Source organism: Lygodium microphyllum, chromosome 10 (genome assembly GCF_053477565.2).
Source record: "Lygodium microphyllum isolate KBCC chromosome 10, Lygodium_microphyllum_v1.1.10, whole genome shotgun sequence".
Taxonomy (NCBI): domain Eukaryota; kingdom Viridiplantae; phylum Streptophyta; class Polypodiopsida; order Schizaeales; family Lygodiaceae; genus Lygodium; species Lygodium microphyllum.
In genome coordinates, this window is record NC_141144.1 from 155,044,558 (window position 1) to 155,070,338 (window position 25,781).

General features: G+C 40.1%; 1 protein-coding gene and 3 pseudogenes across 1 annotated transcript; all 4 read right to left on the reverse strand.

Annotated features, from left to right (window-relative positions):
- Positions 1-4,452: 4,452 nt before the first annotated feature.
- Positions 4,453-4,747, reverse strand: LOC148030707 (calmodulin pseudogene; annotated as a pseudogene).
- Positions 4,748-5,529: 782 nt separating this feature from the next.
- On the reverse strand, positions 5,530-23,018 carry LOC148030708 (sphingolipid delta(4)-desaturase DES1-like). The gene is made up of 4 exons (XM_087687408.1): positions 22,844-23,018; positions 22,416-22,489; positions 6,302-6,323; positions 5,530-6,197 (listed from the first exon to the last, which is right to left on the reverse strand). Exons 1-4 carry the CDS (start codon positions 23,016-23,018, stop codon positions 5,530-5,532), a joined length of 939 nt encoding a protein of 312 aa, XP_087543534.1.
- A 412-nt stretch (positions 23,019-23,430) lies between these two features.
- LOC148030709 (uncharacterized) lies at positions 23,431-24,078 on the reverse strand (annotated as a pseudogene).
- A 455-nt stretch (positions 24,079-24,533) lies between these two features.
- LOC148030710 (sphingolipid delta(4)-desaturase DES1-like pseudogene) lies at positions 24,534-25,526 on the reverse strand (annotated as a pseudogene).
- Between the last annotated feature and the right edge of the window lie 255 nt (positions 25,527-25,781).

Consider the following 25,781-nt stretch of genomic DNA (forward strand, 5'->3'; position numbering starts at 1 on the left):
CAACTGGACTAAATGTCTCTTGATAATCTATGCCATATGTTTGAGTATAGCCTTTTGCAACTAGCCTAGCCATATACCTGCTAACTCAACATCTGTATTATGCTTGACTTTGTAAACCCACTTATAGCTAATAGCTTTATTACCCTTGGGTAAGGGTACCAAATCCCAAGTCTTATTGGCTTCAAATGCATCCATCTTCTCATCCATTGCTACATTCCAATGAGCATGACCAACAACATTCTCAAAACAAGTGGGCCCAACAGCCTCAACTAGTTTCACCATATAAGCATAATGGTGAGCTTCATAACCTTCAAAACCAAATCTTTTAAAGGGTATTTGACCCTACTAGATTTGCGTACCATCGGATCACTCAATGGAGCCTTTACATTACTATGAGCTCTCTGTACACCTAATGTCCTGACTGAAGGAATACCGAGCTCATCATCCAAACTCTCTGAACCACTAGAATCTCTGTCAATTTCCAAATGACTGCTAGATGCATCACTACCATCCAGCACTTTCTTCTTTTCTTTGTCCTTCCCTGCAACATTTATAGATCCACCTAAAGATGTGGGGCTACTCCTTAGTCTCCCAGACCAAGGGCTCATTGTAGGTATAGTATCAAATGATGTTTTTCTGGTCCACTAAGACTCCGTGATTCTTGTTTTTCCTTTTGCACATGGTGGTCTTGATCATTATCATAATCTAATACATCACCATCAGGTGCATACCAGCTGCCCATCTCATCAAAGAAAACATCCCTGTTCACTCTGAACTCACCTATGATAGGGTTATAACAACGATACCCTTACTCTCTAAAGAGTATTCAATAAAAATATATTTTTTTGCCTTTGGATCAAGCTTCTTCTGTAGCTCCTTTGGCACATGAACATATGCAACACATCCAATTACCCTCAAGTGTGATATATCAAGCTTCTTGCAAGTAAAGCAATCTTCAAGAGTCATCCCATGAACTGCAAATGTAGGGGTTCTATATATAATTATAGAAAAACGTATGGATAGCTTCAGACCAAAAATGTTTTGGCATATTCTTTTCAGCCATTAATGCCCGTGCAACTTTTGCAAATGATCTATTTTTTCTTTCTGTAGCCCCCTTTTGTTGTGGGGTGTACCTACAAGTAAATTGCCTTTTTATCCCATGAGTCCTCAAGAAGTCACTAAAGTGATTAGAGAGGTACTCTCCCCCTCCATCTGATTCTCAAGCACTTTGCTTTTAAGCATGTTTTTATTTCAACAGCTGCCTTAAAAGATTTGAAGTGCTCAAAAACGTCACTCTTTTCCTTCATGAAGTATACCCATAAATTCCTTGAATAGTCATCAATAAATTTGACAAAGTATTTGCTGCCACCAAGAGATACATTCTATGTAGGCCCCCAAACATATGTATACACTACATCAAGTTTTTTTTTACTCACTTCTCAGTCATGCGAGAAGGATTGTTTTGCTTGCTTACGAAACTAGCATGCTTCACAGACTTTATACAATTCTGCAACTCTAAATGAAGGCAACCTTGTAACCAATCCTCTGGAATGCATTAATTTCAGCCTTTGCACATTTGCATGTCCAATACGTTTATGCCATATTTCAGTATTTGCAACTACACCTTTTCCTTTAGCATACATAGCAGCATCCATTACTAGAATTCTAGCATCTAAAGTGAACATGCGACCGACTCTACTTCCTTTTGTGACAAACCTGCATTTATCATTAAAGTCCTCTACAAAACAACCTTTTGCATTGAATTGGACCTACAACCCCTACTCTACCATTTTGCCAATAGACACTAGATTCTTTGTGATTGATGGCACATGTAATACATCTATCAGACTCTTTTTTTGGCCATCATACAAGGACAAGGGAACCTTTTCAATGTGTGAAATTGGGTGACATGAATCATCACCCGTCTGCACATAACCTGGATTTTGTATGTTATGCATCTCTCCAAACCATTCAACATGACTGGTCATATGATTAGATGCACTTGAATCAGCATACCATACATCATCATGTGTCTCCTTTCCTGTAACTGTATTCATCATATATTACATAACAAACAGACGCTCATTTTTATCTTCATTCTGTCGTGAAGAGGATGCATAGTTTCCTTACTGCAATTTATCACTGCGAATATCATCCTTCTTAGCATAGCAATGGACCGCAATATGACATGTTTTGCCACAATAATGGCAAACAATAGTAGAATTTTGAGAACCTCTATTCTGCCATCCACCTCTTCCTATAGATCTCCCCTTGCCTCTAAAGTTTCCTCGCCCTCCTGAAACTTGCATTCACCAAATTGCTGATTGAACCTGTTTTGCTGGTTATCACCAGCACGTCCCATACCATAGCCTCTCGAAGAGAATCTACCACGTCCCCTTCCTGAACTTGAGTAAAATGTTTCACCATTTTTTTCAGATGAGTCACCCTACATATTGATCTCTTCGGTAATCATGAGAGAGATCAGGTCATCAAAATTTAGAAATGGCTTCTGTACGTATATTGAAGTAACAAATGATTTCCATGCCTTCTCATTATTAAGGCCACTCAAAGTGGATAAAACTAAATCATCATCATCAAGCATTGCATCAATCACTGCTAAAGAATCTGCAATGCTTCTCACCTTCAACACATACTCATTGACAGACATTTTCCCTTTCTTCAAGGCATTCAAATCTTGCTTGACTTGAATCTTTCGTGCCTTTGTATTCATTGAAAACATGTTCTCCAAAATTGTCCAAGCTGCATGTGAAGTTTCTACATTCCTGATATGTCCAACATCGTATTATCAATGACTGTAGATAACCAGTATATCACCTTTTTGTCTTTTGCATTCCATTCTTTCCATGCTTTTAATTTATATGTAGTCAGCGGAGGGGTACCCAGCTTTCTTTGGCTCCTTTTCTTCACCTGAAACAAACTCATAAAGGCCCTTTCCAATGAGGAAGTTCATCACACGGAACTTCCATTAAGGGTAGTTCTTGTCGAGCTTCTCCATAATGGGATTCCACTGTTCTCTGCCATTATCACAAACAAGGATATAACACAGCAATCTAGTCTTCTGCAATCTTTCACAACACGTACACAGCAATACACGAAGCAAAATTTTTCAGTAATTTCTCAATAGTACATGTAATCTGCAGCTTGTTTGCAAATAATCCTTATGTTTTCTTCCTACAAACACCTCAAAAAATTACATATTCAAAATCTGTAACCCATGCACCCACTTTCACTCAATACAGTCGAAATCATAATGTATCCTGAAACTATTGTCCACAACCTTGCGGCTCTAAAACGGGGCCTAAAATGGCCTCAGACATCCAAAATTATTGCGGGAAAGCCCAAAATGTCAAGAATTGTGTGGTTGGGGACTTGCTTGAGCTGTTGTGCCAAACACACATTGTATACACAAGAGAAAGCTCACTTAAGGACACAAGAAGAAACATGGAGGCCAAAACATTTTCTTACTGATTTTTTCTTCTTTTTCCACACACTATACAATGTACACAAATTACAGATAAGACACAACATAAATGAAAGTGGCCTTCTAAGTCAAACAATGCATAACCGACTACACTAAATTGAATGGCGCTATATCTTTGGCAACTGTAGGTAGGTGTAACAAACTAAATATAATAAGTGATAAGTCAGTGGCCATTTGGATATCATAATGACCACCAACGTTGTCGAATGGTTTTCGAAAGCAAAGTTGTAACCACAGAGGTCCTTGAGCAATTCCAAGAGAGAAGATCAATCAAGCGAGTAAGCAAGATGAGAAAATGATTTCAAGTCTCTATTTTTATTTCTGCCAATAAAATTGAAGACGAATAGAAAGCCAAATTAGCTTATAGTGGCAACCTCCACAACGTTCATGTTTACATTCCAACAACTCTTCAGAAGACTAATGAGACAAACAACTTTCTAGCTTAGCAACTCCCTCTTTTACATCAGAAGAGCTAAACTCTATTGTGACAACATGATCTTTTAATTTAGACAGGTAATTATTCTCTATGTTCAAATCCACAGCCTTACGTAGCTTCTGAAAATCCTGAACCCAATCTAGGACAACAATTCTATATGTCTCAGCCCTCAGAATATCTAAAAGAGCCTATTTAGGGGTGCAGCCTTGACAAGGAGAAGTGAGCATTCCTGTCACAAGACCTTCTCCAAAAACTGAATCCAGCAATCCAGTACCAGACTGTAACACGTTACATAAATGGAGCTCTCTACTAAAGCATTAGAGGTCAATTGCAAGAGTGAATGCTGCCACCATACAACAAATTAAAGTGACCAAGTTTGTATGTGAGGGTCTTGCTAAAGTACAGACAGAATTGGCTTTGTGTTGGTTTCAAAATAGAAATCACCAGTAACCGCTTGCTGGCATAGCAGGTAATGTCTACCACAACATTTCTCCAGATGCAAAAAAAGGGTGGCTCATTTGGAAAGCATCATTCTCACAAACTCCTCATAACTTACTTGTCCATCATCATCTACATCTGCCTCACAAATCATCTCATCCACTTCCTCATCTGTCAACTTCTCTCCCAGATTTGTCATCACATGGCGTAGCTCTATCGCAGAAATAAAGCCATTCTGGTCTTTATCAAAAACCTTGAAGGCTTCCTTTAATTACTCTTTAGAATCATTGTCCATTTCCATCTGCATCAACTTCATTGATCATCTCTTGCAACTCTGCCACCACCGTTGGATTATGGCCAAGGGATCGCATCACAATTCCCAATTATTTTATGGTAATGCTTCTGTCCCCGTCTTTGTTGAACAAACTGAACGCCTCTTTGAATTCAGCAATCTGCTCACTCACTGCTGAGGCCGCAGTTTCGACTGACTCTACTGGTTATAATCTTGGAGATCCAAATGCACAATTTGAATGTCCTGAGGCCTAATTAGGCTGTTAGATGCTAAAATTCGCAGGGCTTTCTGATTAAGGGTGTACATCCGTGGAAATCCAAGGCTATGGCAGCATTGCAGGCTGCTTCATCATCCGAACCTAATGTCAGGAAGGCCCTCGTCACAACCATCAATTTTGCTGGTTCCTTCGGGTACACAAGTCTTCTCATATATCATTTTCCTTGAGGCCTGTAAAATTTTGCAGATTGCTTCCATGTGTGCGGTGTTAACATATTTCTGGTCTTGCAGCTCTTTCAACAAAGCGACCGTAGACGACGTAACTATTCCACATGTTAGGCTTAGCCTATCAAAGAATGTAGCTAGGAACTCATGGCTACCATCAGAATGTGCTCACAGCCCTGTAGGCCCCTGTTCCTCAATAGTGTTCCCGCGTTGCGTTTTCTCTTCCCCCCCCCCCCCCCCAGCAGGCGGAGTTTTTCTTCTAGTCCTTTTTTTCAACATACCACACTCCGTTCTGTCCTATTTTTTCAAAACTAGCTGGCTAATTTGCTCCTTCCCCTCCAGAAATTCTCCTACTTGCCTGCAATAGTCTTCAAGCTCTTTGTGGCAAAGGAGCAAGTGCATATGTATCATCATCTTTAGCTATAACAAGGATTTCATATCCTTGACCTTCTGTAGCCTACTCCCAGGAATTCGAGGAAAATCATGGTGCTCATTGTGATAACCCACACTCCATGCTAGTAAATTCAGAGGCCCATAGTAGGAGTATGTCTCTTGTCCTTCTTGGAAAACATAGTGCTCAGATATGAAATGGCCAGCAATAGGATGTAAACTGCCACCTATAAAGCTAGACAGCAAAAGGTACACAAATGGTCTCCAACCCCACGTGTAAATCAGAGCAACATCAAGGGCCACCTGTACCACAACATTGCTGAACTCCCATAATCCTAGGTTTTTGGGGTTCAGAAACAATGGCCTAAGGGCATAGAAGAAGAGCTTAAACAAGACCCAACAAGCTTTCAAGAATGTGTTTGTAATAAGCCTTCCTTCCAAATAGCAAGGTATTTCCATATCTAGTCCTTCCACCCCTTGATACCTGTGATGATCCAGATGATACTTCTGAAATGTCACAGACATTGGCACCCCCATAGCCAAGTTTGCAAAAATTCCAAGAAGTCGGTTGTATATCAGTGTAGAGAAGGCCACATTATTATGCTTTAATGCTCCTAAGTTCCTTAAGGTTTCCAAATTAGAAATTTTACTAAAAATTCCCTGGTCTTCTTGAACTCCCTTGTCGATACCATTTGTATCTTTAGCATAAGCAAAAAACTTGAAAAGCTCAGGAAAACCATACTCATTGCAGATTTAGAGCCCATTCTCCTTTTAAATTGTTTGTAACAAATACTAGACTCACTCCCAAACAGCACTTGTCTCTTCTGTGAAATTGAACATGAACCAACTGAAGGCAAAACATTCAGGCAGAGCAAAGCACAACGCCTAAGTATGTACAAAGTAACAAATGTCACACACACAAACTTTTTGGTGCATTCCACGCCTCGGATGCGCAGCAGTATGACATCCACCCCCTCTGATCCTGTGCATCCTCCGGATGGGCCAACCACCCATGATCATTATCGTCAAGATCCACGTACAGATCAATCTCTTCATTGTGTATTTCTAGTATATCAGCAAGGTTATCTGTCATATCATCTGTCTCTTCTACCGGAGTTTCTTCTCATTGCCCTTCTCTTGCAAATTCTTCCAATGCATAATCCTCATCATCTCTTTTCTTGAAAATCTTGATTCTTTTTCCTACAATAGGCACTCTAAGCACTATCCCATCCAATTCTATCAGCTTATATGTTGCATTGTCAAAGACATGTCTGACTATGTATGGACCAAACCATCTTTTCACCATCTTTCGAAGTGCAGTATGTTGATTTTCAAGGCTGCTATCAAAGACTAATACCCAGTCTCCCTCTTCTATTGCTCTAGGCTGCAAGCGATGCCTGCTGTCAAACATGTCCTTATTTCTAAGTCTAGCAACCTTCAACTTGTCATCAGTAGCTAGCTGAATATCCTCTGGTCTTCTCTCCAACTGCTGGATTCGAAGAGCTAAGAGCTCCTCTCTCGTCAAATCCTCCTACCAAGGTAAAACTGACCAAGTCAAAGCACAAGTCTCAGTCAGCATAATCGGTTTTTGACCATACATCAACTCTGCAGGCATATATCCTGTGGTAACACTGTGAGTCATATGATCAGCCCACAAAGTAAATGGTAGAAGTCTCGGCCATTCTCCAATCCCTCCTCTGCATGCTTTGGCTAATGCTTTCACTATCGGCGGATGGCCTCTTTCACTTTTTTCACATCTGGATTGTATGTTGTGGTTAGAGCCAACGTGATTCCTACTTGAGAGAAAAACTCCGTAGCTTCATCTGCATCCAATTCACGGTGATCTGCAGTGATCTTACCCACACAGCCATACCTGCAAAAAATTTCTTCCAATAAGAACTTACACACTGCACTAGTGGTCTTCGTTCTCAAAGGTCTGCCCTCAACATGATTGGTAAGATCCTCTCTAGCCAAAACAATATATCTCATCTGCCATAGACCCATCGGCATAGTAATCAAGTCAACTACCCACTTATAATGAATGCATAGCGGATAGGTCGGATGAAGCTCATCTCGATGATGCACCACGAAATACATCTGACAGTCTTTGCAAGTCTCTACAAAGTGAGAAACATCTTTGTACATGCCTTTCCACCAATATTTTTCCTTTATTTTCTCATAAGTAGCCCACACTCCTCTATGACCAACCCAAGGACTCTCGTGAAACTCTCTCATCACCTGTAATTGGGTCTCTTTATCGCAGACAACCCGCAAGGAAAAATCCACCTCTTTTCTTCGGGTGCATCCAAAGAAATCCGTCCTTGAGAAAATAACCATAGCTTTTCTTCTGATCTTCTTGAACTCTTCATCTGTCCATTCATCTCTTTTTCTTAGTGTACTAAGGTACTTGCCAATCTGCAACCAATCTCCAACATAGAGTTCTTCTATGAAAGCCACAATATCATAGACATGACAAACATGATCAACCATAACGGCTGAATATTCTACATCATCCTCTTCTGTAATTAGTGTCTCCTCATCATCATATCTAGCTCTAGACAGCATATCCGCCACTGGATTACCCTTCCCTGCTATGTGTTTAAATTCTGGATTTAATGACTTGATGTATGCAATCCATCTTAGCATAGCTATATTCGGAGTAGAGCAACTTGTAAACATACCTATTAATGGCAAGCAATCTGTCTCTACCACAATTGGGGCTCTAATAAAATACTCCTTGTCACATTTGAGAGCCGTAACAATTCCAGTAATTCCCTTTTGATTTGCGGATACCTCCTCTGTCTCTCATTTAGGACTTTCACCCCAAACCGAATACCGTACCTATTTCCATCTACATCATCTTGACCCACAGCCTAGCCTATGCCAATTGGACTAGTGTCAACTGTCAATACAATAGGCCTTCTGCAATTGTAATCTGCTTTCCTGAGAGTAGGAGCAATCTGAAAAAACTTCTTCAATTTTCGCATGGCTCTAGTGTGGCTCTCATCCCAATAAAATTTATGCCCCTTTCGAAGCGGCTGATATAAACAATCTGCTATGTGTGCAAAATGGGGTATCCAAATCATATAAAACACATAGGATCCAATGAATCTCTGTACCTCTGAAGTGGTAGAACAATACTCCGTAATCTTTCCTATAGCATCCACCTTCTTAGGTGAAGGTTTCCTACCATAATAACCACACATATGTCCAACAATGATGACCTCATTTACTCCAAAAATAGATTTTTGCCTTGATAGTGTCAAGTTCACTTCTTCTAACCTGGCCAAAATCTTTTCACAAGCTGCAATATGATCAGCCACAAAGTATCTGCATCCCTGCTTATTTAGACTCTCATTCTTCTCTTCTTCTGCACACCCCTTAATGGGCACATCATCCAAGAAAGGCATGGTAAGCTGAGGTATGTACTCACGAAGGACCTTATGCATGTCATTCATCATATGCGCAACAGAATTAATGGCACCTTGAGGCAAGGTACACATCTTGACAAGCCCAATAGGAGTTCTCATAGTGGTTATGTCCCTGCTTTCCAAGGCCAACTGAAACTGATCATCATACAAGTCACCTAAACAATAGATGGCATGTCTAGCAAATGCTTCTACAAACTCATCCACAACTAGACCTATACCAACATTCCTGATAGTAACTCTGTTTACTAGCTGCATGTCCTATATAAATCGGAGAGTACCATTCTTCTTTGGAACCGTAAACCACCTATTTGAGTATGGTGCAAATGACGGCTCTAGGATTCCCATCCTGACTTTCTCATTCAACAAATCAACTAACTTTGGCAAGTGTGCCCTAGGCACACTGGAATAGGTCAGAGGTTCCATGGAATATGAGGAATAGTAAAGATCACCATAGGGGCAACAATATCCAGATTCACACATCCAATCTCATGCGAGAAGAAAGCAAACCCTCTTCCATGTCGCTCAAGCATATCCTGAAAGCATTGCTTCTCTGAGGGTAGCAAGAAATCACCATTTCCAATTATTAATTCAGCAAGAGTCTTTGCTGAAAAAATTTATGGCCTATATGCTCTAGATTCCTCAAAATTGGCTACTTGGCAGCCCTCTCTATTTGCTGATCACTGTCAGGTGGAAGCAGTCCAGTTACCGGCTTCACCTTCTTATCCACAGTCTTGTATTTCGTGTTAACCCTGGCTTCATTATGATCCTCTGCATTACTCAAATTGTGCTGTAAATCAGCAATTTTGCCCTCTGGTGGTTGAATATCCTCAGCCCTCTGCTTATGGACTACATAGAAATAACCCTAAACTCTAGATGCTGAAATGTTTCAGTAGTAAACTCTGTTGGCTGAAAGTTTTCAGCCCTCTGTGCCTCTGTAGGCTGATCATAATCAGTCGAAAACTCTGTTTTCTGAATTTCTTCAGCTCTCAACACTTTTTGTTGAGTCACCTCAGCCTCTGACTCTATCTGTGACACAAAATCTGAAATTTCACGAAACATGTCCAGGGACTGCACTGATACATTACTGAGACAACTCTTCATATCAGCTTTCAGCATATTTTCAATCTGTGTCATCATATCTGCACAAACCATACTATCATACATCCCATCTATATGCTCATCATCCTCTAAAATACCCACATTTTTCAAATCTTTCACCTTTCTACATATGTACTGCCTGGCAGCTTTAGGCAACTTAGAAATCTTCTGATAACTCATCGAACTGTTTACTGAAATTCCAACAAAATTGGAGGAGAAAACATTGCTGCCAGGAGGCGATAACTCCAATCTCCTCTGCTCTGTACCACCGTCGTCTCGTGAAACAGCGGTACCTAATGAAAACCCAAATCCCTCACAGTGGGCAAAGGCACATCTTGAAGAGTATCCCTGTTTCTAGCATGATTTACACACATAGTCATAAACTGGATTGCTCTCATACCATCTTTACTATGAATCCGTGCATAAGCAGATCCATCATCCATTACTTTCATCTCCATGTGCATCTTTGTGATGAATGGCTGTCCTAGGACTATGGGGTAAGAGCATGAATCATGCACAAAGAAATGGAAATCCTCCTCTACATCTCCAATAGAAATCCTGATATTGGGACAGGCAGCATACAAATCACCTACAGTATTGTTGGCAGCTCTCATATGCCATCCATGCTCTGCATCCATAGGCCATCTATTACTTTCATAAACTCCACGAACTATGAGATTAATCTCTGAACCATGATCCACCAAAGCAACATAAGGCACGTATTTCTCTCCAGTTTTTACCATTGTTTCTGTAGTTGCCCTAGCCCAATGACTCCACAAAAAGTGACTACGTAGTACCAAGATAGGCTCATCAGTTTCAGCATAATGCATAGGCTGAACCCTCTTCTCTATCTGCGGAAAAACAAAAGCATTCTCGACCATAACCTCACCCTCATCCTCATCCAACTCCACAATCAAAACTCCTTGTGTATCAATAGTAGGCAATGTATGTCTTTTCCTCTTCAGGACTTCTTGGAACTGATCTTGAAACTCTCTTTTCGAGATGCCCAAAACCTCAGAAATAGTAAAAGTCACCTCACTGCCAAGTATCTTGTCATTAAAGATTTCATTCATGTTCGTAGATGTCTCAATATCAGACATTAATCTAAATCTTGGCTGCTATCTTTGTCTAGGTTCCTGCCTCTTCTCTTTCTTTTGAGCATCCTCCATTTGTCGTTCTGGCCTTGGTCTCAAAGACGGTCCTATAGTAGGTGGAGTAATAAACTTACCCCCTCTAGTCTTACGCTTCTCCTCAACAAGTACATCTGCTCCCTGAGACTTAGCCAAGTAGGCATAAATAGTGTACCTGTCTTAACAGGTGAATCCCAACCTGTCTCAGATCTGATGCTAGAAGCTGCACTAGTCAAAACAGTCTGCTGAATTTTCCCCTTGTTTGCCGTCTCCATAGCATAGGTCCATAATGCTGACTGACTCTTGAAACCTTTCTCAATCTGGACTCCATATGCAAAACTATCTCATCTAGCTGCCACATAAGAAGTACGTGCAGCCATGTCATCTACTAATTTCTTCATTCCGCCTTTTCCAAAATTGGTAGCAAGCGGAGCTCCTGTTTCAATCAACCAGATCTTGCCATCTTGTCCCCAAAATACCAAATTCTTCCTCCTTGCATCTTGAAAAGATTCACAATCCCTACAATGCTGATGGTCCGTACTATCACACCAAATACATCTTCTATCTCTCCTAGGTGCACTAGGAGCACTAGAAGAAATAGTAGGCTCGGTCGAAGCAAACTACTCTTTCAATTTTTCCACCAATTCTGGTTTAACTGACTCCAGTGTCAAATCCATTATGCCTTTGATTATGTCATGAAGAGAGGAAGGAACCAAAGGAGCGGATGATTTTGGAGCAGAAGGAGCCGGCATCGGTCTTGGAATAGGAGGAACAGGAGGATTAGAAACAATAGGCACTCGCATAGGCCAAGTAACTGGCTGAGGAAGAGAAAAAATGACAGGGGTAGAAGTAGACATAGGAGCAAAAGATGGCGTCGGTGTCATGGATCCATTCTATAGGTGGGTCTTCCATATCCGCCTCTTGGTCAAAGTCGAGACCGCATCCTGGGCATCTTGCCAATTTGTTTTAAGACCCATAGGCTTCATGCAATCCTCAAGAAGCTCTCCTAATTCTTCCTGAAGAGCACGATCTGCAGCTTCCAAGAAAAGCTCAACTTCATTAGGGCCAAAAATTCTTCAAAAAATGCACTTTTGCTAATCACGGGATTAAGGAAAGGGCCAAAGAGAGTTCGCCAAGTGTGCAAGAATATGGTATTCTTTTCTCCTCTTTTTTAGAGATAGTGGAGTCCATTTCGTGATTCTCTCTTCTTTTTTAGCCAAAATCCCTAAAGTCTGACATTTTTTGGAGTCCCAAAGACGTTATTTACTGACAAATCTAACAAAATATATGACAGAGATGTGATGAAATTAATAATGAGTTTTTTGAAAGTCAGGAGATCTTTCAATATTCTTTTTGGCACCCAATACATACTCATTTGTGTTCTTGGCGCTACTTTTTAGTTCATTCACCCCTCTTTGAGCTTCTTTCTCTGCACTTTCATTCTTTTCATGGCTTCCTCTAGGCGGCCTTCTCATTTAATACACTCTTGCACAGTCTATAGCCAGGGAGCAGATGGAAATTGGGAGCCCAAAACCTTTAGTATAAATGATTGGGTTACCATGCTGCCATCTTGCAAGGGCTCTCATAAGGTGAAAAGAAGAAAACGAGATAATATAAAACATCACTGGAAGGGGCGTATCATTGCCTTCAAAATTATGCCCGAAGGCTGGTTTGTCAAGGTGCAACATGTTTATATGGCCAAGGATATGCACTTGCCTCCAAACGAACGTGTTCCCCAACAAACACATTGTAAGTTATTAGTTGAATAACGTATATAATTGTTTTCCATTTAGGCAAGTTCTAACAAACGGTTCGTCATTGTAGATATCTTTCCATCAACAAGTATTGAATGGCAACCTGTGGAAAGCCTAAGTGGGACTTTCCATGCCATTCATAAGGTATTGGCAGACATTATTTATGCCGATCAAACTGTGTCTTTTTTTAGTGAATGCAAGGTTTTTATATATTATGCACAGTATATGGTTCCCTCTAAAGCGGATAGGTATGGGAATATCGAAGATTTGCCATTGCCAAGTCTTTCATCTCTAAACTAGGAGATTCCTAACAAGGTAACGGTACAGAGTTTCAAATTCAAAATATCTCAGGATATTAAAAAGTCCATGACAACTGGAAGGATCTCAAGAAGAATACGTTTATCATGGTTTGTACCCCTCCATATCTTCGTGGCTTGCTTCAAAACAGCAAATTTACAAAGAACGAAGGTATCCTAGCTAAGTAGAAACTTTTCGAAAGAGGATTTGGACAACACTATAGGGATGCTTTGGAAATCTAGAAAGTGCGACCATAAGGGTATCTTGAGGTGCAGTGCATGCCCTCAATCCTTGGCTTTAGCTTACAATATCCCTCGCCAAACTCTTGCTTTGGGCTTTGATTACAGGAGATACAAACTAAGATTGGGTATTTGGGTTCCCTTGGATTCCGATACAAATTGCACACCATATAAACTTGCGGTGCACGTTTTGCCGCATGAAGAAGTAAAGAAGGTGAATGTTACTTCCAATTGGAGTCTGAAAGATGTGAGGGATACCTTAGAATTGCTAGACAATACATCCCCTAGATATAAGTTCAAAGTGAATGGCGTAACAATTGGTAAAAGAGCCGAGCGCTCTTTCTCTTGTACGAGTTGTTTGTCTCCCACAATTGTGAGTTTTGAGCCTTGAGAATGAAAACTTTGTAGGAATTTATCTTAATAGACTGTCCTTAAGATATTTTTTAGTGGGAACTCATAAGCTATCATGAAGCAAGTTGCCTTTCGAATGTATATAAATAAAATGTACATTACATTCGATTTATAAGTGAAAAATTACATAACATCATGAGGTACAAAAATGTCATATAAATGTACAAAGCCAAAATAATAAGGCTCGTGTATGCTTATGTTTGCTCTTTTGATTCTTTATCTATTGCCTTCTCCTTTGTTGGCTTTGTGGCTTCTTTATCGATTTCTTCAAAGATGTTTTTTCTTAGAGGGCCTTTCTTTGATTGTTGAAAGAATTTCACCTTTATAGGTAGTCTCTTTTCTTGGGGTTTAAGAGGGGATGGATCAAATTTTAGAGGAGAAAGCATTGGCATTCCTTTTTTTTTAGACTCTGCAGTGGTCCCATTGTGATTGCCTTTGCCCTTGCCCTTGCCCTTGCCCTTGCCCTTGCCATTGCCATTGCCCTTACCATTTCCTTTACCCTTTCCCTTGCCCTTTCCCTTGCTTGTGCCCTTGGCCATTGAAGTTTTGGGAGGAAGAGGGGATCAGTCAGGATCATATGATGTGATTTCCTTGTCCAAAATCAGCTCAGTGCATCTCTCCCTTATCCACCAAACATATGAATGAGGATAGTCTCTACACTGTAAGAATAAATGTTATAAGTTAGTGAAAAGAAATCATGATAAGGGTTACACAAAAATCAAATGAAATTAACTTACATTCACTCCTTCTATTTGTAACAACTTTGAATCCACTATTCTACAAATACTTGATATAACTCTCCATCCACAAGAATGTGCATCGCTTTGCAATGGAACTTCTTGTAGAAGAAACGTATAAGGCTTTTGAGGATCAGCAAGATCCTCATATGTAGTATCCAAAAATGTAGAAACAAGTCTACCAGCACTGCAAAAGGAAACTTTGTAAGTTCAAAATATTTTTTGTAAATAAAATCAAAGCAAGTAATTTTCTTTCAACATACATTCGTGCTTGGCCATGAACACCGCTGCGAGAGTTCATAAAGATAATTTCTCTAGTAAGACAATTAATATAGATGAGACTCCAATGCCCTCTACAAATTCAAAATAGAGGTGAGCAGAAGGGTGAAAGCAAATGAATTTAAATTTTCCTCTACAGAAAAGAAAAATACATTTCTACATAAGGAAAAAAGATGTGGTAATTTATCACACTATCGAAAGTACGAAAGAATGGTGCAATATTAGACCCAGATCATGCAAATAGTTCCACAGAGAGAAGTGGATCAACAATATATATGGTTCTACGTATATCGAGAGTGAGAGAGGAAACCAATGCCCTGTAGTCAATAGCAAAAGCTATTTGAATCGATCAAAATCAATACAAATTACATATAAAATATTCTTGAACCTATAAGCCTTACCTTATGCAATATATATATATATATATATATATATATATATATATATATATATATATATATATATATATAAGCCTTACCTTATGCAACAAAAAACAACGGAGTCAGATAGTTGGACATCCCTTTTCTCCAACATGGGTTTGTCCTCGGGAGATATACTAAGGTATTCCTCCTTAGGTTCCGCAGAAACATTCACAAGTATTTGCCCATACACTTTACCCATCCTCTCCTTGTTGACGAGAGCAAGTGATGCGGCTTTCCTCTTGTAAACTTCGTCTTCAGTTTCAGAAACCTCCTGAATTTTTTCACTCAAGAAAGACTCCTGTTGGGTGGCACCTCTTATAGAGTAAAGGTGAGTTACATCCTCAACCTTTAGCTTTTTCCCTTTCCTGGACAATTTCGGGGGAATGTTAAGGATTTCAAGGGCTTTTTGATCGTTGGAAGGCAAGGGCCTCAGCACTTTATCGAACCTATACTTGATTCTGCTTGATGATACTGAAATCCTTATTCATAAGGGTAATTCTATGAGCATGTGTAGCAGCAATGTAAGCATCGTTCATGAAATCAATAACAAAATCTTCTGCGGCCTCTTGTAGAGCAAGAATGGCTGAGAGTTGCCACTTCTTATTTAGACCAGAGACAGTTGCCACTTGAGATAATCTATCAGAGATCTCTTTAACAACTCTTATGAAAGCAGCCTTTGGAATCACATGCTCTGTAGCTCTTTGGGCTTTTCTAATCTCACTGAAACACCTCTACATGTAGAAGAACCGGGACTTCCTCTTTCTCTTTTGTGGCTTGGGAGGCTCAGTGGCTTCAGCAGATGTAGGCTCAGGTGCAACTGGAGGGGATGAATCCTTCATAGGGAAAGTCTCACCCTTTGCTTCTTCAACTTCAGGAGAAGAAATATTCACTGCACTGAAATGCTTTAACTCCATGGAAGATGTTAGGCCAACACCTGGTGTAGGGGGGATTTCTGTGGAAAAATGCTCTGGGGCCTCTGATGGCCCAGCTTCAGCAATATTTGAAGATGGCTCCTCCTCAGACTCATCAAATTGTAACTTTCTTCTACCCCCACTGTCCTTCCTATCCACATACACTCTTCTTGCAGTTTGCTTTGTCCTTGCCATACAGAGAAGAAAATAGAAGAGCCAGAAGGAGAAAAAGTGATATAGGAGATTACTCAAAATGCAACAGGCCTAATACGGCGCAAGAGGGAACAAACAAAACAAACAAATCATCACGTTCGCGCCGTATCGGAGATGAGAACAAAAATGCCGATGTGGCGCGAGATGAAGATTGCGAAGACTATGGAAGGACGCCCTCGCTCCGTATCGGAGAGGACAAGAAGGTCGATATGGCGCAAGATGGAGGTTACGAAAACTACAGAAGGACGTCCTTGCTCCGTATCGGTGCACCGACTAAAGACCACAGAAGTGAGGAAATTAGCAAAGAGGCACACTCGTTCTGAAGTAAGGACGATAACCGATACGACGAGAGAGAATAGAAACGCAGTAGACGCAACACTTGGATCGCACCGTATCGGCAAGAAAGGCGCAAGAGCTCAAGAAATGTAAAGTGTACACGTAGGCAAAATAACCCCTTATATACCCTCGTCAATCATGACACGTGTCTGTCGGGCACTGATTGTGCCACGTGTCCGCATATCGTGCATATGCTACGTGTCGACTAGCGATCTATCCACGTGTTTGCCACATGTTTGTCGGCCACGTGTTGGCCAACGGCTAGTGCCACGTGTCGAAGCCCAACGGATAGTGCCAGGTGGCATTATTGCGTGCCTACAAAAGGGGGTATCCCTCATCCGTACGGTTTTTTTCACTTTCTTTGTGGACCTCTATCTCTTCTCCTGATACGGCGTGAGAGCGAGTGTTTGTCTTTCGCGCTTTCATCTGTTTGCGTCATTTTGGGCTTTCTTGTTCTCCAGAGTCTTCCTTCGGCATGCCTCCTAAGCTGATAGTGCTCGAGGTCACGTGATCACTGATTTTGGCTCTCTCTTCTCGCGTCATTACGGTTGCCGCCCTTTGGTAAAAACTGCTAGTTTGAATTACCGATACGGTGCAAGTACAAACATCCGTGTCTAGCGTTTGAGTCTTATCACGCTGTATCAAGCACAAGTTGGAAACATGTCTGAACCCACAGATTTTCTAGGCTCCAAGGTTTTGCCAGGAAACTGGTAAAAGAAGAAGGCTTTCAAAAGGCTCAAGGGCTTCAACATGTGATGAGCCTGTGCATTTTGTTTCTTCTCCATGCTCTGCCACCAGTGTCAGAATGCCAAGCACATCTCCAGGGAAGCGAAAGTCGGCAATGAGAGGTCTTGGAGTATCAGAGCTTACTGATATTACTCCATCAAAGAGGCTTCTATGTTTTATCCTTCAGAATGGCATGGATCTCTCTTTCTATGGAGTTGTGAAGAATGTCGTTAATCCTGATTGGGACCTTGATAGTGTTTTTAAATCTTGTAAAAAATATATTTTGGAGGACTTTTTGGAGTTTGAAAATCTAGCAGGTCCTTCTATTGAAGTTGGTACAAATGAATATGTCCATGTTCCCATTGGGTCAATAGGAAATGAAAAGTCAGTGTTTACTAAGAAGTGTGGTGCCCACTCTCTGGACGGGTTTTATGCAAGAGATATATTGTACTCCACTCATTCCAAAAACTGCAAGATGATGACAAAATCTGCTGCTTTTATTGTTTTCACCCTTGTCAAATATCCTCTGAAAGCTGATGAGCAACAGTTGGAAGGAGCAAAGTCTGCTAGCTTTTGCATGTTAGATGATCTGGCAGATGAAAAGGAAACAGAGGAGGTTATAGATGCAGATTTTGAGGCTTCTACTACTGAGAATTTGGATGTTTCTCACTTCAAAGTTGAGACTATCATTGAGGAGAGCCAAGGAGATACAAACCCTCCAACTGATGAGAGTTCTCACCATACTGTTCCTTCTCTACCATCTATACCTTTCAAGGAGAAGGAGTACATTTTACTGTCAGATATTCAAAAACTTTTCAATCTCAGGGAAGATTATTGTCTAACAATTATTGCAGAGGCTTCTAATGCTGCAAATGGGATAATTGACACAGAGAATGAATCAAAGGAAGAGATACTCAAACTTGATAAAGAAACTCTAGACGATAAGTTTATTGATGCTGGTGAGGCCCTCTCTCTTTGTTTTAAAAAGGCCAAAGAAGCTAAGAAAGAGTTGAGTATTACTGATGAGGACTTTGATCGCATTCAAAGCCAACTTGGGATTTCCAATTTTGGAACAGAGGAGTCTAAATATGCTAAAGAATTGATTAACACCAATGAGACATCATCATCAATAAATTTATGGAATCCAGCTAAATTGGAGTACGATGAAAACCAAGTGGTAAGATAATTTTGAATTTGCTTTTACACATTTGTAGGTTTGCATTTCATGCTCATTCAGTATGGGTTTTATTTGCAGTTGGAGATTGCTGATACAGATAACTTCTTGGGACGTGGCAAAGGATCAAGAGCTGGTGGTAGTACATTGAAAGACATTGCAATCGGCCACTACTTGGCTAGGATTGACCCTGATTCCTTTTTAGTACCTCATAATAGTTTCTCAGAGGATGCAACATGGCCCATACTTTGTATTAAAGCTCTTACAAGGCTTCTAGGTTTCTCAGGATTACAATATAATGCCCACAAAGTAATGTTTTTGGAAAAGACTACAGCAATTATGATTTTTTGCTACGGTCCAGGTTACTCTGCTTCTAGAGCAGGATACTTTTTGGCGTTCACATCCTACGCCTTGGCTACAAACCAAACTGATGTAAAATCTATAAGCTGGCTACAAGAGAAAAAAATTTCTACGTTATAGAGGAAAGATTCCTGAGGAGGAAGAGAATGTGAGAGTTTTGGAAAGCTAGCTTTGTATATATTATTTCTTATATATAAAAGTGCGATTGCTCATGTGTCATTGCCGTCTTTTATCTACATTCTTTGAAGTTGTCGTCGAAAAACCAATTGAATAGCTCCTCTAAAGCATTGCTTTTTGTAACTCCTCCCCCATGCCTTGTGCTTCGAAAATAACTTGTGTGTGCTTGATAATGGGATTTTTCCATGCCTTGGTTACTATAAGTTGCTAAGGGGCCATGCTCCTCCACAAAGTAAGGCCCATGAATATGAAGAATATGCTGCAATACAAAGTAACACTAATTTTATACCAATTGAAAAACCTGTCAAAATAAACCCATATTGAATAATTGTTACTTTACCAGATAAAAAGTGACATCTTTTTCTCCCCATGCCTCTTTTATCGCTTGAACAAGATTTGTGATTGATCTTTTGAACTCTTCCGCATATGTATATGTTGTCTTATGTTGCCTGAGGAGTTTCAGAAAAACATCAAGGTGTATCTAGACCTCCATTGTAAGAAACGCAAGCCTCGGCGTGCTTGCAACATTTGTTGTGATCTCACATAGCTCTCTCCAACACTCCCAAGCCGCATTCACCTGCTTTCCTGAATGGTTTCCTAAGAATCGTCTAGCTTTTGAGCCTCCCATAGAGACATCGACCAAGATATCTCTTGTTTTTCCTAAAACTATTGGATCCTTTCTCAAGTGAACTTGGCCCCCATGAAATCCCATTTTCGATAGTAATGCATAGCATTTATCAATACACTCATCTGATAAAGATAATGGCTTAATGGAATATGCATAGTCAAGATGCAACCTGAGAACCTTATCGATTATTCTAATCTCTGCATGCAAAGTACAAATATGAACGTTCTTAAGAGAGATTGAAAGAATGGGATCCCAGATGTCTTCTATGTTTTTAAATTTACTCAAATCTATAGAGTCTCTATTTGGGGCTCTTCTTACTGGTCGCAAACTACTCCAATCTTTGGATCCAATACTTTCCATGCAATAAATGCAAGGATATTTTTCATTTGCACCATTACATATTCCAAGCATACATTTGATAGTTTTTAAATCAGCACTCATATGCCATTCCACATTAAAATTGCCAACCCCATCAACTACCAACATTTCGCCTTCAGTTTGAGACTTAATGATCTTTGGAATACCTGTATGGTTCAACAACCATTTCAACATTTGATGATTTTCAATTGGTACCTGGGCTGCACCAATCCACCAAATCTCCATCTCGAATTGGATCTTATGCAATGGAGCTTGGCCCTCACCATTGCTATGGTCCAATGCCATGTTCATGAGGCAAATGCTAATTCTTTCCATCTTCTATCCCTTTTGAATCTGTGCTTCATCCAACTTCAAGGCAAACTTTAGAATACCATAACTTTCTTCTACTATGATTTTATACATGTGAACCATTGCAATTTGCACCTTTTTTAGATCAACCCATATATTGTTAAACGCATTGTAATAAAAAATTGCCTTTTTTTTGTTTTTCATAGGACATAGACCTTTCGATGTGAATGTAATCTCCAAAAACATGTGGAATCTTGCGATTCATGGCAATTCTTGCAGTCGAAACTGCAAGGGCTCGGGGCAATCCAAATATAGTTACCCTATTGCGTTTAAGATTTTTAAACCATAATCCAGAGATAACACGATAACCTTTTCAACTTATATCCACAATATCACATATCTCTACAATTTCATTTGCTTTCTCCGTGCCTTTTAAGTCCTTCACTAACTCTTTGAGAGTTGGACCTCTCAAATCCGCATTTTTGGGTGACTTAAGAATCCTCAAAATATCTTTCTTATTCATGGTTTCCTTCAAAAGTTTGATTCTTTCCTCATTCTCTCGGATATTGATGCCTAATATGTTAGAGACATATTTGTTTGTAAGATTTAGTCTCCGTTTCTTTGCTCTCTCACACAAGTTGGTTATATTTTTTAATGGTCTCTTCCTCTCTCTAAATCCTACCGGAGTTTCTCTCAAGCGTGTTAGCTTATCCTCAATGACTTGTTAACATTTTTCAAAACATCAATCTGACTTGTCAACTCTAAAATATTTGTTTGTGTAGTTTCTAGTGCTTTTTTCATTTCGTGCATTTGAGCTATATATGTGTAAGATGCAGAGTATAACCTCATACAATAGCCAAGCATCCCATTGTAACCTTCTCCAGCATATCTTATATAGTCATGGACATTGAAAAAAGGAGGTGGTTTACCTGTAGAAGGATCCCTAGGATAAATATTTCCGTCCACCCACAAATCTATATGCTTCATTCCTTGTGTTAGCAACCTGTTGGCTTCAATCTCATCTATCAATACTCGATGATGTATACTTCTCCAAGATGTGTAAATCCGATCTAGCTGAAAAGTTAGCTTGTATTTACGTGTGCTTACGCTTGTGTTATTTGAAGTAGTATTGCTAGACATTCTAGCAAATGAACCGAGTAAGAATCTCACAGTGATAGGAAGCAAGTGCAACAAAAAGAATGGCAAAAGAAAATAGTGTGTAGAAAGAAAACGCGGGAGCAAACAAATGTGAAGTTCGTATGAAAATCTCGAAAATACAAAATCTCTCGAGTTCCAAGACAAAAACGGCCAAAAAGGTGACCCCTGACCTGGATTAAAAGATGAGGGCAATTAATGGCCGACCTCTTCAATGAACCAAATATTCTCTCATTAATCACATCTGGACAATCAAATTTAGAGGTTTTATTCTTCCTAAACCTCAACTAATTAGCAACTTAATCACTTTCTTACAAGTGCCATTTTTGAAGCATTTTTTGCCCTAATGTTCTCAACATCCAATGCTCTTTGTTCAATAGCATCAAGCTGACTATACCTCTCTTCAAATTCTCGCATCAATTTTGAAGCAACTAGACCTTTGTTTGGCATGTAGACCCACTCTCGGAATGACTGCCATGTAGCCATCCCAAAGTCTTCAAGAAAATACTCCTCTTTCAAGGCCTTCTTAAAATCTTGTCAATGTGAATTTTGAAGGAAAAGATCAGTCACTTTTACCCTCAAGGCGGGTGTGACAAGGCGAAGAAAATATTTACTCATAAGTCCTGTTAGTACTCCAAAAAATCCCATCTTGACCTCATATGTCTTCAAATAAGCCGATACATTACAGCCATCAAATAGATTCTTTTCATTCTCAACTGCTTCAATCGCCTTAGTCGCGCTGATTGGATTCTCTTGCTCCCAATATAGTTGCCTTTGTTGAGACAACTGTTGTTGATGTAACTGCTGCTGTTGCTGCATATTCAATTGTCTCTTCTGATTTTGAAGCTGCATATACATAGACATATTTTGTAAAATTTGCTTTAAATCATCCGTAGAAGTACTTGAAGCAGAAGTCGATGATGAAGTTGAAGTAGAGGAAAAAGTAGGAATCATAGAAAAGGCTGAAATTGATGCTAAAGTAACTCCCATCATGAAATTTTTTTAATGCGACGCTTTCATGTCGGGTTCACCAAAGATGTCGAAGGGTTTTCGAAAGCAAAGTCGCAACCACAGAGGTCCTTGAGCAATTCCAAGATAGAAGATCAATCAAGCGAATAAGCAAGATGAGAAAATGATGTCAAGTCTCTTTTTTATTTCTAGCAATAAACTGAAGATGAATAAAAAGCCAAATTAGCTTACAGTGGCAACCTCCACAATGTTCATGTTTACATTCCAACAACTCTTCAGAAGACTGATGAAACAAATAGCTTTCTAGCTTAGCAACTCCCTCTTTTATATCAGAGGAGCTGAACTCTGTTGTGACAACACGATCTTTTGATTCAGACAGGTAAATATTCTCTATGTTCAAATCCATAGCCTCACGTAGCTTCTGAGAAACTTGAACCCAATCTGGGATAACAATTCTGTATGTCAGCCCTCAGAATATCTAAAAGAGCCTATTTAGGGGTGCAGCCTTGGCAAGGAGAAGTGAGCATTCCTGTCACAAGACCTTCTCCAAAAACACCCAGAATCTAGCAATCCAGCACCAGACTGTACCACGTTACATAAATGGAGCTCTCTACTAAAGCATTAGAGGTCAATTGCAAGAGTGAATGCTGCCACCATACAACAAACTAAAGTGACCAAGTTTGTATGTGAGGGTCTTGCTAAAGTACAGACAGAATTGGCTTTGTGTTGGTTTCAAAATAGAAATCACCAGTAACTGCTTGCTGGCATAGCAGGTAATGTCCACCACAAAATTTTTCCAGATGCAGAAAAAGGGTGGCTCATTTGGAAAGCATCATTCTCACAAACTCCTCATAATTTACTTGTCCATCATCATCTACATCTGCCTCACGAATCATTCTGTCAACTTCTCTCCAAGATTCGTTATCACATAGTGCAGCTCTACCGCAGAAATAAAGCCATTCTGGTCTTTATCAAAAACCTTGAAGGCTTCCTTTAATTACTCTTCAGAATCAGTGTCCGTTTCCATCCGCATCAACCTCATCGATCATCTCTTGCAGCTCTGCCTCCGTTGGATTCTGGCCAAGGGATCGCATCATAGTTCCCAATTCTTTTGTGGTAATGCTTCCGTCCCCCTCTTTGTCAAACAAACTGAACGCCTCTTTGAATTCAGCAATCTCCTCACTCACTGCTGAGGCCACAGTTTTGACCGACTGCTGGTTACAATCTTGGAGATCCAAATGCACAATTCGAATGTTGTGAGGCCTGATTAGGCTGCTAGATGCTAAAATTTGATGGACTTTCTGATTAAGGGTGTCCTGGTCCCCTGTTAAAACTACTATGCATCCGTGGAAAGCTAGGGCTATGGCAGCATTGCAGGCTACTTCATCATTAGACCCTAATGTTAGGAAGGTCCTCGTCACAACCATCAATTTTTCTTGTTCCTTCCAGTACACAAGTCTTCTCATAGATCATTTTTCTCGAGGCCTGTAAAATTCTGCAGATTGCTTCCATGTGTGCGGTGTTAACATATTTCTTGTCTTGCAGCTCTTTCAACAAAACGACCGTAGACGACAAAACTGTTCCACATGTTAGGCTTAGCCTGCCAAAGAATCTAGCCAGGAACTCACGGCTATCATGAGAATGTCCTCACAGCTCTGTAGGCCCTTGTTCCTCAATAGTGTTCCCGCGTTGTGTTTTCTCTTCCCCCCCCAGCAGGCAAAGTTTTTCTTCTGGTCCTTTCTTTCAACATACCACACGTCGTTCTCTCCTGCTTTTTCAAAAATAGCTGGCTAATTTGCTCCTTCCCCTCCAGAAATTCTTCTACTTGCCTACAATAGTCTTCAAGCTCTCTGTGGCAAAGGAGCAGGTGCATATGTATCATCATCTTCAGCTATAACAAGGATTTCATCTCCTTGACCTTCTATAGCCTACTCCCAGGAATTCGAGGAAAATCATGGTGCTCATTGTGATAACCCACACTCCATGCTAGTAAATTCAGAGGCCCATAGTAGGATTATGTCTCTTGTCCTTCTTGGAAAACATAGTGCTTAGATATGAAATGGTCAGCAATAGGATGTAAGCCGCCATCTACGAAGGTAGACAGCAGAAGGTACACAAATGGTCTCCAACCCCATGTGTAAATCAGAGCAACATCAAGGGCCACTTGTACCACAGCATTGTTGAACTCCCATAATCCTGGGTTTTTGGGGTTCAGAAACAATGGCCTAAGGGCATAGAAGAAGAGCTGAAACAAGACCCAACAAGCTTTCAAGAATGTGTTTGTAATAAGCCTTCCTTCCAAATAGCTAGTTATTTCCATATCCACTCCTTCCACCCCTTGATACCTGTGATGATCCAGATGATACTTCTGAAATGTCACAGACATTGGCACCCCCACAAGCAAGTTTGCCGAAATTCCAAGCAGCCGGTTGTATATCGATGTAGAGAAGGCCAGATTATTATGCTTTAATGCTCCTAAGTTCCTTAAGGTTTCCAAATTAAAAACTTTACTGAAAATTCCCTGGTCTTCTTGAATTCCCTTGTCGATACCATTTGTATCTTCAGCATAAGCAAACAACTTGAAAAGCTCGGGAAAACTATACTCATTGCAGATCTAGAGCCCATTCTTCTTTTAAATTGTTTGTAACAAATACTAGATTCACTCCCAAACAACACTTGTCTCTTCTCTGAAATTGAACATGAACCAACTGAAGGCAAAACGTTCAGGTAGAGCAAAGCACAACTTTTAAGTATGTACAAAGTAAATATTTTGTCTAACATGCTACTAGTCCAATCTGCATCTGTGTATCCAAAGACTTGTATGTCCTTACCTACCTCATAAAAAATTCCATAATGTAAATTGGACTTCACATACCTCAATATACGTTGCATTGAAATGCGGCTTTCTAGGCATCTGCATAAACTGACGGACAAGGCCAATAGTATAGCTCAAGTCTAGCCTTGTGATAGTCATGTAAATCAAACTCCCTACTATCCTCCTGAACATAGTAGGGTCTTCTATCTCATCCCCAACGTCAGCACTCAACTTCACATCTTGCTCCAATGGTACTGAAAGAGGCTTACATGCTGTCATACCATACTTGGATAACATATCCAAGCCATCCTGCCTCTGGGATAGCCATATACCATCATCACATCTGATCACCTC